General features: G+C 35.2%; 1 protein-coding gene across 9 annotated transcripts in view; it reads left to right on the plus strand.

Moving 5' to 3' along the window:
• LOC122565961 (phosphatase and actin regulator 4B) overlaps nt 1-14,553 on the plus strand; it is a 395,355-nt gene that overhangs the window by 358,409 nt on the left and 22,393 nt on the right. For 8 of the 9 annotated variants that reach the window (XM_043722568.1, XM_043722569.1, XM_043722571.1 and 5 more), the window contains 3 exons: nt 2,861-3,061; nt 12,452-12,685; nt 13,840-14,089. In XM_043722568.1, coding sequence (XP_043578503.1) covers nt 2,861-3,061; nt 12,452-12,685; nt 13,840-14,089 — 685 coding nt within the window. The remainder of the gene's footprint in view (nt 1-2,860; nt 3,062-12,451; nt 12,686-13,839; nt 14,090-14,553) is intronic. The other variant, XM_043722570.1, reaches the window with a different exon arrangement.

A 14,553-nucleotide genomic window follows, 5' to 3' on the forward strand; every position in this document is an offset into this window, starting at 1 on the left:
CGGAACTCCGCGAGGAAAATCCGACAGCAGAGAAGGCCAAAGCTGACGAAAATCTCGTTTCACGCGGTGATCTGTCACTGCCGAATCGGGATGATTTCATCCTCGGCTGCGATCCACGTGCTATTCTGCATTGACGCTTTGTAGCCTTTAATTACGATCCCGACACTGCTCGTCCATCGAATTTTTTCCGATCTTGTCTCTTTTCCCTCCACCCATGCTATTTTGTGCATCAGTTACACGCGATCTCAAACGTTCTTGCGGACTTTTTGACGAATAACCGTTGCGGTGACGAACGATCGAGGAGAATATTGACACGTGATTCTCGTTGTTTGTCGATGTTTGTACGTGGAAATTGAGGGGATCGTGTGTGGAATTTATACGAAACGTTTGATGGGATTTCGAAGAGTAAAATAGAGGCCGTGAAATTCTTTTCCGCGCGTTGTTTCGCCTCGATTTCAATTTTCGGCTTTGTGGAATCGAGGATTTGGTATGCGATAGAGTTACGCTGAATTGTCAAAAGCTACATTTTCGTCGACATCCTTAATTAGGACGATGAATCGAGAGCTGTTTGACAAATAGTCGTTAAAATAAATGATCGATGGTATTGACTGACGAATCTGGACGTTAGTTAAAGAATTACTCAGTGGGTGTAATTTGTAAAATTGGCAACTGTTACTTTGAGAATGCATAGTAAGATAAAAATATTAAATTTAAAATATGTAAGTTCTTCTTGGTCCCTACGATTTTTTTACAGGCGACTGTTAAAAGTGAAACGTTCAAAAAGATATAACCGAGATTCGTTTATTTTCGAGATGAAGATCTGAAAGAAATCTGCAGTTTAGTCACCGATGACGTCCGGTTTGAAATAAAGTTTCGCGATTTCTACGCGAAAGGATGAGATAAAAAGAGAATCACGACGCGAAGCCACTGGTCAACGATCTGAATCAACATCTGGCAATCCTCCGATTTATTTCTATCTTCAATCCTTTGTTTACCACTGTAAATATTTTCCGCTTTATGTACATATTTGAAGCGTGATGCACGATGCATCGACAACAACGTTTATCTATACGTTGATTCTGAAACTAATGTTGAACGTTAAAATATATGGATTTTTACCACTTGAGAAATTAAGATAACAACTTTTGTTGTTTTCTGCATAGATTATCACTTGAATTAAATTATTCGAAAAAAACGAACAGTAATACTAATCGTATTCCCATCTGTTACCTCCTATCGGTATTCATTTATTCAATACGTGTCACAAATTTCCATTAAAACCATCCTTCTCAAATGAATTAAAAATCACGAATAGGTAATCTCATCAATTGCCCTAATTACCTGCCGCAAACGATCGAAAAATCGAACGAACCAATCGTTACCTCTATAAAAACTGATTCGTTAGTGGCGAATAAATTTCCATTTATTTTTCTCTGACGTGATTTATTATTCGCTTAAAAAATTCTTACAAACAAATTTTCATTACAAACTCGTCATAAAACTCGTTGTAAAAGTAGGAAAGCTCGTTCCTCTAATCACGTAGATATCACGAAGATATCTTCGAAAAAAAAAGAGGAGATGCAAATGAAGAAAAAGAGGAGTCGTGCAGTATTTTACCGGACAAGGTAACAGCTATAGCCTAATTCGCATGAACGCGACGCGTGACCAATTTTTTCCGTGGCTCATAAAGCTCGTTATAGTCGCGAACGTGGCGCAGAGGGTAGTTTACGCGTGAATCCTAAACGCGCGAGCTTATTATCGCAGTGTGTGTGGCACGAGTTGGAGAGTAAAAGGTGGAAATGGCAATTTTGAGGCGCGCTCGCAACGATATTTCCCGAGTTAGCCAAACGTGTCTCGTGGAAAGCGCAGTAAAACGGAGAACGAACGAAATAATGAAGAAGAACGACGCAATGCCAGGAAACGAAGTCGCCCCGAGTTTCGACGATTTAATGCCGAGCCATCTCCGGCCGTTTCTTTCGCCGATAAAAACACCCCCGTTTCCATCTGTGAAACGCGTCAAAGCGAAATTCCCAACGCTTTTTAGTTTACTTGCAATTAACGTTTTTTAAATAATTTACCTTATGATATGAATTTTAATGTTGATAACGAAATGTGTTTTTACGTGGCCCTTTAAAAGCAAAATGTTCATTTGTTCGTTTAATACGTAAATCTCCATATTTCAATACAATTCGCCACCCTATTTTCCAACTGTTCTATGTCCACCAGTTTGTAAACTAAGAAAACTAAGTTTAAATGAAGTGTAATACGTGTGACGTTAGGACTTGAAAGGACAGAATATTTGTTTCTCTCTGAGTAGAATTTTTTTTTTCTTTCTACGAATGAGACATACGTGGATTGATTAATTACACTGTTTCTAAAAGTGGAATTGGAACAGTTAAGAGCTAAGGGGGCGAATTTTCTTCAAGAGGATTTTTTTCTCTATTATCAATAGCCAAAATGAATACAGATATTCGTCACAGATCGCCGATACAGTTCAAATATTTGTTAGAAAGTACAATTTCATGTTCCAAAGATATTAAAATCCGCAATGCAACCTAGAATTCCTTCGAAAACAAGTAAACGAACGCTTGAAGAAGTTAAAGAAAAGAAAGAAAAGTACAACAATCGGAACGAAAGGTGCGATCTAGAACTTTCGAAAGTTTAAGACTGTTGAAAGACCAACGATTCGCTTGAAAACCAGATAATGCATTAACGAAGGAAAGAATTCTGGATTAAAAGGTAGAAGGTGCACGGGATATAGAATCGATAAAATAGATAAAAGGCAAAACCGCTCGCGCGATCCCCGACCATTGTCTCTGGTCCCGCTCTGACCGGTCTGGAATTTTTTTTTCTGTTGCAGAGCCGAAGAAGGAAAAGACTGAACAGAGTGCAAATGGCGCGGTATCGCCGAGCGGTGAGCCGCAAGCGAATCAGGGCACGGCTACGACCGTGCCGATCTCGGTGGCACCCCCGAATTCGGGGAACCAGCAAAAGCCGAGTAGGCCGAACACCCTGGAAGCCAGGGTGGTAGCCAGGAGACTGATCTTGTTCGACACTGAGTGTGAGTACAGATATTCTGTATCACCGCGCAATTCCAATTCTTTTCCGCTATTTTTATGCTGCATTTAGACCGAACGAATAAATGATAATAAAATTTAGTAAAATAATTTAGAAAAATGAAAGAAACAAAGAACATTCGTTTGTCATTTGACGACTGCTCATCGAATGGGAAATCAAACATCCGAATGTTCTAAGAATGCACATTCGATTATTGTAAATGAATTTATAAACAAATTGCTCGGTGACTGAACGAATAGATGCCCTTGCTACCGTTCTATATCTTGCTCCTTTGATCTAAACGTTCCTTAAAATTTATTAGAAGCCACAGGCTGATCCTTTAGCTACTTAACTCAGAGGCAACGCCACCATACTGAAAACACTGTGTCGGTGTATGTGATTTATTATCAGTAGATTAACAGTAGAATATAAAATAGCTCCTTAAGTACTATATTACATCTTATGCGATAAATGTAATGCGCAGCGACCCACGAAAATATTTTTACTTTTATAATGGGAAAGTTTTATGGATTTTTGAAATTTTATTAACACTGCAACGAGACACGACTATCGCGATCATTAGTATCTTATCTATGATAAAACCAAAGAACCGCTAGTAATTTATTTTCCAATTTACTAATCTTGTTATTGTTCAATTGCATACGCGGTCTAACAATAAATACCCGTCATAAATTGTTCGAGAGTGTTGAGCTAATTGTCTTCAACGTTCCACAAAATACATCATCGTTAATAAGCCTTTCATAAATGGAAGAGATTAGATTATAAGGAGTAGGTGTTAAATATGACGGATGGGAAGTAGAAGATTTATAGAGAGATATTGTGCAGAATTTCTAAGTTTCCAGGTCATGCGATACAATTCGCGTTTTCTTAAAAATTTCAGTTATTTAGTAGAGATACTAATTTAGTAGAGATTTAGTAGAGTACTAATACCAATTGTTTGAAATTTATTTGATAGCTAAAAAGAAATTAAAACACGTACGATAAGTATATATTTAATTACTTTTGAAAGCAATTACAAACATAGAACAGAAAGTACAAGTTACTTCATTTTCATGGCGTTTATAATAAAGTAATGAAAAATTTAATATTTCCACCGAAATATTCATAAAATCGGGATTTCTGAATTTTAACAGTATCATTAATTATTCTCTATTCATTGCTTGATCACATATGCGTGCGTCAATTTTATTACGTTCATTAATTATTTCCAACGTGTTTCGTATACAATTTTGGAACGGTACTCTTCTCATCGCTTGTATATTCAGGTAGACCAACGTTCTGGTTGCATGTGCTGATTTTTCATTAATTTCTACGTGAAATAGTCGAAAGAACTTTTCCCATTACGTAATCACTGGACGATAAAAGAGAAACTGTAGAAAATCGAGCGCGTAATCACGCGTGTTTCGTGAAACATAAAACAAGATGATTCTAATAATACTCTGAGTTACGACAGCTCGTTAACAGGAAGTGGCGTGTATCGCGAGACATGTTCTACAAGCTGAAAGGCTGACCTGAATAAAATCGCAAATACTAAAAGTAAAAAATAACTTCCTCATAAATGTGGAACAAAATAATTAATAGCTAGAACGCCATAGTCCATGTGCCAACTAATTTACATCATCTTCCTTTGAAAGCAAAAGTAAAAAATACGTTCCACGATTTTCCTACCTCACATAACATAGAAATGTTGGATTGTTTGGGGAAACTTTGTTATGGAAAATTTCAGATAAAATCGTAGTGACTAAACTCTACCAAACTCTTCGCTAGAAAACTTCTATTAGAAAATTCAAATGTATTTTATATCGCTTTTCCACTGATCATTTCAATTGCATACGATTCATTCATAACATATCGAATGAAAGGATCGATGAATGAAGTGAAAGTAATACAACCAACGTCCATTACTTTCATACCGATTATCGGTTTTCAGATTATCAGGTTGATCGTGCTACGATTAAAATAATAACTACTGGGAGAAAGAAATAGGGCGGGAAGGGTTGAATGGCCGAGCAACGAATAACTCGACGTTATATGAAACGACGTCGCATCGATATTATACCGGCGGTGAAATTACGATTTTTTACTATTATCAGAAAACTTTCAGCCAATTTAATATCGTGATGCTCGTTATCCTCTTTTTTATGACGTGCTATTAAATTCCAACGACGATATCGATGTGACAAGATCGAAAATGATTGCATCGTTCGCTTATGACGTTCGTTATTCCATAGGCGAACATCGACGATAAAAATAATAATGAATTTTTAAACAACATTATTTATTACTTTATATAGAATACATCTCCGTAAGGATGTTTAATTCCGATTAAACGCGTTGAATATTAAATAGCATCACTAGTAGAACGTATCTTGCTATAAAAGTGAAAGAAAATGAAATTTTCCTGGCCATTTAATTTTTCGTTTTAATTCCTTCCTTCGCTCTTTTTATTTCTTTCATATGTTCTTATGAGAAAATATGAAATTCAGTATTATTATATCGCAGATGGTTATAGCTTTATGAACATAATTAAATTGAAATTCTACTAAACATTATAATGATTCTACATCAAATTCCGCAATTTAATTATTATCGTAATGTTGAAAAATTAAATATGATTCTAACTATTTTTTCAAGATTTTTAAACTTCTCTTTAGTAGAAAGGATACATAGAAGTGTATAAAGAACGAACTTAGAATAAGAGAATTTTATATAGCGTGAACGATAAGCTCAAAAATAAACCAGACATTTAATGAAAATGCAGAACAAAGAATAACGTTAAATAAACGACAGTTCAGTTGTTACAATTTAAAACGACGTAAATATAAAATAATGAACCAGAGATAACACACGTATACGAATTTACACGAGCATGAAACAAGCAACGTAGTAAAATGTTAAAGCGAGTAGAACAGAGCGCAAGTGGAAGTAATGCGTTTATGGTCAGACGTGGTTGCGCGTCATAAGTCATGAGAAGTATATCCGCTCGTAAATTCTAATATTCTCAGCTTTAGTAAATTCTTCGAGCGAAAAATCATCCAGATTAGATAGTACAAATTTAAGAATAAGTAAACAAAGCATTTTTTTTAATTAATCTTTGTCTTCTGTACGGATACTATCACGATTATAATGATAAAATTTGAAATCAATATAGGAATTTATTACATATACAAACAAATTCTTTTCGATTTTTACGTATAGTGGAAGTTTTTATTGTCTGAAAGAAGTCATTTCTACATCTAATATGCACAAGATATGAGACGTTTATTACAAGCATACCCGTAATAAAAAAAGTAATATGCAGTATGAGTAGTTGGCTTAAATGTACAATTAATACTAAAGGGAACTACCATTAAATATCAAGGCTTTGTTTATTCCACCATTCGCGGAGAGACGCGATCGCGAGAAGGCACGTCAACGAGAGTCGTAAATTCCCGTTACGATTAGATAATCGACGCCACGAAATGATCGATCCCCTGATTTCTGTTACGACAATAGGGGTGGTTCAACTGAATTTACGCTGAATTAACAGGTATAAATTAATGTTTATTTCAACAACTTTATATAGAAGATAGTTACACTGATGTATATGTATAAGTTAAATAAGTGATTGATTTAAGGACAGAAATTTGGTAATGACATGTTGACTATTCTAACGGTGAAGAATAAGTAAGTTAAAGTGGCGATGCTGTGTCGGAGGAAAGCTAGTGATGGGTGTGTCTGAAGCAAGGGACCATCGGATTTGTTCATGACAATTTTGGTTAGGAAAGTGAGGGCAGTAGACTTGCTTCTGATTGAATAAAAGAAGGTTGATGGACTAGGAAGGGTCTTAGCCGCCCTCGATAGATATTTGCTAGTGTAAAGTACCGTACGTGAGAAAAACTAACTTTCCCGTGTCTTCCCTAATAAACAATAGGCTTTGGAAACGAATCAGTAAAAAGATGTTTGTATGGTCTGAAGGACTTTGGTTAGAAAATGCCTGAGATTTATGATAGGTCCTTAAGACTATTGAGACTATGCCGTAAGGACGTGCGGACATCTGGTTGCCATCTTGCCCGCGGTGTATGACCTGGTCTAGGTAGAGTGTCGCCCGACGTAACAGGCTTATCATCAATAAATAATTTTCTGATCCTTGTGACGAGTATGTTTGCAATAAATATCTCACAGATTCTATGTACGTTTTTGGGTTTGTTTCAAACTTCGATAATTGTATCGTGTTCTATATCATAAACAATATTCTGTATAACACATAGAGTATATTCAGAATAAGTTCCCACAGGTGTTCGAACACTTTAGTAAGCCTATGAAGTTGACAATGTCTCAAAATCGAATCAATTCGCCCAAGCATACTAGGGAAATATTGTTTCATAACAAGAACACTGCAACGTACCGATAATTCGAACTGTCGCGAAAGTTCCCATTAAGTGCAAGAACAAGTATAAAAGAGAAAGACGTCTTGATTTTTAAGTGGCCGCGGAAGTTCCCGTCGGTTCGATAGCGAATTTTCCGGGGAAGCTGGCGGCGAAACGATAAACTTTCATGTGCCGTCGGTTTTCGTCACGTAAATCGTCTTTAAAACTCTCGTTTACCTTCGAAACTTCAAAGTTCGCTTTTATCTTCGACTTCTGCCTAACCCTCTACAACCACGTCCACCACTGTCGAATTTACTTTCCGACGAAATCTTCCTCCGGTATATAGACAGATATCAAGAAACAAGATCTCTGGGAAAAGCTTCTCCGTGAATTTTAAGAGGACCGTAAGGAAAACGTTCCCATTTTTTCCTCCTCGTAATAATTTCCATTTGGGAGGTGAAACTTCTTTACTTCATACACTGATAAGAGCAAGTGTGCCGTTGAATATTTAATTCTTGGCGCACGTTTGAGAAGAAACATCGATACTCACGTTTTATAGTTACATAGTATAATATTATTATTATTATTATTATGTGGTAACATATGAAGATCACAGAAGAAAAATCTGACAAGTACATTTTTGTTGAATTTGAATTTGACTTGAATGTCACTTTGCGGATAGCAAGAAGAATTTTAATATGAAATAACTGCGAATGAAAATAACCTGCTTACCAAAAATGTAATTATTAAGTTTGAATTTTACAAGAGCTATAAGAGGATTTTAATTATTCCTTTCTTATTTAGGATTGTTCTTAACAGCATTACATTCCATCAGTTCTCCTTTTATAATTAAATGAACAAGAGCGATACTTGTACGTCTTATTCTTAGCCTCGTAAGTAGTATCTGATGTTTTCTACTCCTTCGCCTTGAAAGACACGAAATTTCAAGACTATCGCGACTCCAGGCTCTATCTTTAATCACCCCAGGGCTGCTTCCGCTCCCTTTTAGCTCCTCTTATCCTCGCTCTGATCCTCTTTCGTTTCGAGAAAGCGTCGTTTGTTCCCTTTCACGGAATTTCGTTCGATCAGTGGATTCTCAAAGATAGGGACGCGTTCTAGAGAAATTGCATCACTTGGAGAGCACGATCTAAACTTTGAAAAATAGCGTGACAAGACGGAAACGAGGTTAGGTGACACGGTGTACGATACGATTCTTTGTTATATTGTGACTGTTTCGTGATGGTATGGGGTTACGTTTGAACGTGTTGAGGATTCTCGTTGGAAGATCGTCGCGTGAAATCAAAACATTTGTCGCGAGTCGATCGTTTATTGCAATTGGTAAATAGGATAATTTGTTTTATTTTGGAGGAAAAATTGTGCTGGAAGGTGATGATATGAGCGTTGGGGAAATAAAAGACGCGTGTGATCACGAAGGTACACTTATATTACGATAAATTTCAAAATTTATGTATTCGTTTTATTACGTTATATTATATATATTCATTTTATTTAAAATATCAATACTTCCTAGTATTATTAAATAGTTCGCCTTGATTAAACTAATTTTTAATAATGAAAGCTTTGTGATTAAAGTTGTAACAGGTGAAATGTCTGTTATTTGAAGAATCACGTTTCATTGAATTTCGAAAAACACCTGTTTATGTACTTACGTAGAAGATACAAATATGTAAGATGATCTACAAAGGAGCAAAACTATTTATTAAAAAGAGAAAGATTTAGATTTTAAAACATTTATACTCGAAGGTAGACATTTAATATGTTACAACTTAACAAGTACCTTTTATGAATATTTATGAGTACATTGTGTGTTTTATACGAAATATTTTGAAATTTCGTTAACACTGAGACTATCATAATTTTTAAATGAGTGCAGGATTAATAAGATTATACTGATAACGTTTGAAATGAATCTGAAAATATACGTAGGTATTATAAAATATTTAGCACACGTATATATTTCTTTGAATGGGATACTATGATATAAAACTTTAAACGAGGCGATAATTCTTAAATAATGATTTCTTCTTAACAATTTCTTTATTATTTTCAAATCCGAGTTCCATCGCACTTAATTCGCATCGTCGATATAAATTTTCAGGTTTACGTGCACCTGAAAGAAAATACCACAAATACCAAGAGCGAGCCACGAATTTCTCGTGCTGGTCGCAAAAATGTTAAATAACTTCTCTGGACACCTAACCGCAAGCCAGTGTCCGAAATTTCGGCGGGAACAACTTCGTGCATAGTTCCACGAGATCGCACGAATTCCTCGAATGCCCTAACCGAAAGCTGATGGTTTGTGAACCGATTTTCTACTCGTTAATCTTGCCAAAACTGCCAAGGATATTACTTTATTTGTAATTGACATTTTAAAAATACATCCATTCGCGAAAGTATTCGGACATTTATCGTAGGAAATTCTACTGACTCTTGATAAAATCGACAGTCTATTTAATTGGCCATTTTACATTTTTAAAAAGCAATTTTTTAAATGAACCCCGGGAAATTTCTGACGGGATAGAGTAAAAAGGTTTTTAATGAAGTTTAAATGAAAGTTGCTCCGTGAGTCACTTTATAAAATATCGAACAACTTTTTCTGGGAAGCGACGACGTTAGAACTTGTTGATTCTGAAATACTTGGATAAACAAATTATGAACGTGTGTAGATGGAAATTAGTATGAATAGATGGCTAGATTGGCTTTTAATTAGCTACCTTTGAAATTCGCAGAACATCGTACTTCGGTTTTAGAATAAATTCGAATAAAAATATTCGTGTTAATATGATGTAAATTACACGTTCCATACGATATGAAAAATTGCTATACAAAACTACACGTTTCAAGCACTTGTTTCCCTTTCCTTACTTTTATTACAAATTACAAGTTTATTTAATACATTTTATATAAATATTGAACTATTAGAAAGACATTAATAAATTACAGACGTTTCAGTTATAAAGGTATTGTGTAATAATGTAAACTGGAAATATACTTTATGTCTACATACCTTTGTCTTGAATGAACTAATTAATATAAAACGCATTTCTTACGGATAATTGATAAAATTGATTGTAAAACAAACAGAACCAGCATTCATTGTTCCGACTTAACAATGAATACTAAAGTGGTCACTAAAATGCATTGGATTCTGTAATAAATTCTAAATTTTGTGTTATAGAATAAATAAAGAATAGCATCTGTTACTTCACGAACATGGATGACATACTAAATATCATTTACACCGCTGTCGCTAGAAACTTCCCTTTTAAACCCATTTCATCAGCTTCAATGTCAAAATAACCCAACGTTCGAAAATTCGACAAATCCGTTACAAAAATAAAGAAAGAGGAAAAAGTGGGGAAAGCTTCGACAGTTCCATGCGGCAGAAAAAAGAGAGGAATTTGAAATTTAGCAAAAATCTCTGTTACATTGTGTCGTCTGGCGAATCCGTGCTGCGTTCATTTATTACGGTTTACGCGAGAATTTCTCGTGACAAATGAACCGTGACGCAAATGATACAGCGGGTGGTGGATAAAAAATGAGGGAACGGAGGACCGGGAGGAGTGGAAGGAAAGAAGGGGAAAAAGAGGGGAGAATATGAGCGTCGCAAGGGAATCCGTGGGAAAAACTCGCGGAGGTGGAATTTCACAATTTGTCACGGCGACGAACGGAACCAGCAATGCATACTTACTTGCCAAGCTTCCGCCGGATCTATACTCCCCGATGAATCATATTTCCCGAAAGGATTGGCACACGTTTTCTCTCCTCCATCTTGGAGAGAAGTGGCCATGAATAACGTTGTCCACCGATCGTGACATTCTCGTTTCCATCGTTGCATTCCGACTGCGTTATGTGAATATGGTATAATAGGGGGGAAATTGTCATTTCGAATTGATCGAAACGAGAGATTGTTAGGATTGATTAGGTGCACTTGATAGATTGGTGGAGATCGTAGAGAGCTGATGAATTGCGAGAGAGCTATTGGGACGCTGTTAAGTGAGATTGAAGAACATGCGGAGTAAATTTAACGGCGATAGGATAATGATGTGTTTCCGTGGATTATTAACGTATTGCGTTGTCTCGAAGATTGCGATAATTTTACATAATTAATTTTTATAGAAGATATAGAGCCAGATAAAGGTCCAACACTGAGTCAACTTCGTTTAATTTCCGTTGCATCCAGACAATTGACCAATTTTTTAAGTTAAACGTTAATCGTGTATACTGATACACGATTGAAAATGAAAAAATGTTGAGAATTGTTTATTGTCGGTTCTATTGATATTATTTCTTTATAAGAATTTTATACAATGTCTGCTTTTAGTAAACATAATTTTAAGTAAATTTAATCGTTCGTGATGCTACGAGGCTGAACTAGAATTTCCTTTCAAGGTATAGAATAATAAAAACGATCTCAAAGATTCTAATTTCATAGGATGTTCCTTGTCACTCCATCCACCCTAGAGAAGTAGGGCGTTCTATATTCGAATTCAATCGGAAGTATTGAGATTCAGTCCAATAGAATATGCGATAGAACGGCTCTCCAAGTGCCTAGATACGTCCACAATTCTATTACCTTACGAATCTTTAATTTAAATCGCTTTTATACTTCGTATAATTGTATTACCACTTCTATAATTCATACATACATGCTATATTAGTTTTCTACCATGTTTTGGCGTTTACAGTTATTTAATTTAATCTTCTATAATAAGAAATTATTTGCTGGTAACATAAAATATGTATAATCGATTATAGCTTTTCATTATCATCTAGAATTTATGAACCAATGATTGCTATGAATAATTTGTTAAGTATAAGTACCAATAAAATACTGTAATTAAGTACAGTAGTATATTGACAAATATAATAAATAAAATTACTTTATAGAGAATCGATATAATAAAATTTATTAATTATATATAAAGATAATTAGTAAAATGTAATTAGTAAATAAAGTAAATGAGGTGGACTAACAAATTATTTGTTTTATCCGTTTTCAGTGGAGAAGGGGGTCCTAGACCAAAGCAGCGAAAACCAGCAGGTAATCGAGAGGTGTTATCCTCTCCCACCTCAGAATACGTTGATGTTGTCGGAACTTCCGGAACCGCCGATTCCTCTGAGCGAAATTGGACCGATTCCGCCTCCTCCGATGTTCAGCTCTTCGAGTCCTACCCTCTTGTTGGCTAAGCAACGGCAAATACGGAATCCTTTGTCGTCCGACTACGAAGAAGAAGGTATGTACCAAAGGTCTACTGTTCATTATATATATATACTGTTTATTCTGCTATTGTCAACATGATATATGAATAAAGACTGGTGTCTTTCATTTTTATTCGTATACTTTAGATTGAATATGTTATTATATTAATAATAAATATTGTATTATATCAATGAGTTGTTATACAAATTTATAAGTCTAGTAAAATATTTTCATTTGTTTTTTATTCTTGTGCTCTTATTAGATTTTCAGGATTGACAAAATTTTTGTTATATTCCAAGTTTGACTTTTTCTTAATTAAAGGGAATTTCATTGATTATATCTACCACGTCTTGATAATTACTCAAAAGTAATTCTCAGGATCTTGCATAATATCTACCTATAGTATACTGCAACGATAGAAAAGCTGTAATTTCTAAAATTGTAAAATATGTAAACAATAACCGTTAAACAACAATATTAAAATCGATTCAATTAAATCGTACCATAAAAATACGTACTGTCGGTGCCATCAATATAGTGAGGCCGTAAAATTGGTCAAACACTAAAGTTTATTTGTTTAGAGCACCGAAACTGCAGTTTAAAACTAGAGATATCGAATCTATCTCAATGATATCTATGAATTTGGAATTGTTTCTTTTCCTGCAGTATCTTTGAAGGTATTTTATAAAATATCTATTTCTAAAAATAGATAATTCCGAGAAGCAGAAATGCGTAATTTTTATTACATTTATTACGCGCAAATTTTAAACGTCGACTGACAAAAAATTTTTGGAACCTAAAATTCAAGGCACTTCTCTAAAATCTTATATTCTCTATATATATTCTCTAAAATATGTCCTTAAATGTGGATACACCACTAGCAGTAAATTAGCATCTATCATTTTAATATAGGATAAGACTTTACTCAAAATCAAACTTTGATATGGCATTTTTCTCTGTTAGTATAAATAAAACAGTATGCAAAATATTTTAGTATCTCGATTTCAATACTAAAACATTCGATACGTTTTTGTATTCTTCTTAAGCATATTCCCTTTTTACACCTTAAAAACGATCTATCTAAAGATTTGTCTTTCTTTAAAATCGATAATAATAACACATGGAAAACCCAATCTTTTAATTTACTAAAAACACATCCTACGATTATTTTTCCTCCGTCTATCACAGAGGACGAAGAAGACTTCGACGTGGAGGAAGAGGACAACATGTACGTGCCGAGGATGTCGCAGCCGGACCCGGCCATCGACACGTCCAGGGTCGAGGAGATCCCCGCGAAGGAGCCTAAGTTTCACGCGGTGCCGCTGAAGAGTGTGCTGAAGAAGAGGGGTTCCGGAAGTGGGCCTGGCACGCCGCAGAACACGCCAACGCAGGAGAACAGGCCGTTGACCCTTCGTCAGGAGCTGCATGCCTCCTTCAAGTTAGTGCAACAGCAAGCGATTTCTCTGCTGACGGGAAGCCCTTCAGACACCTTTCTTCTCGAAAGACTCGATGGTCATACAACAAAACAGAGAAAAAGTTTCATCAAGCTTTTAATTTAAACTATCAGGAAAATTTCTTAGCAAGAGATATTTCTATATAACAAGGTTTTTAATTTCGATCGTTAAAAATGTTACATGAAAAAGAAATATTTCTCGAAAAGGAATAATTCAACAAAGTGCCCGCGAGTCTTTCTTTCGATCAAGCACAAGATTCGTCGCGAAACAAAACGAGTCTTCTTCGGGGTTCGGAAGCATCGATAATAAAATATCTTCTTTGGTTTAATTGCGATTTTATTGGAAGAATTTCTTGATCGTAATCAAACGACTTTGGTATAGAGAATAAAAGATTCGACTGAAATTAAGGGCGAATTGTTTGAGTTTAATTAGCGTGCTGGTTTTAATG

This window comes from Bombus pyrosoma, linkage group LG3 (genome assembly GCF_014825855.1).
Source record: "Bombus pyrosoma isolate SC7728 linkage group LG3, ASM1482585v1, whole genome shotgun sequence".
Lineage (NCBI taxonomy): Eukaryota > Metazoa > Arthropoda > Insecta > Hymenoptera > Apidae > Bombus > Bombus pyrosoma.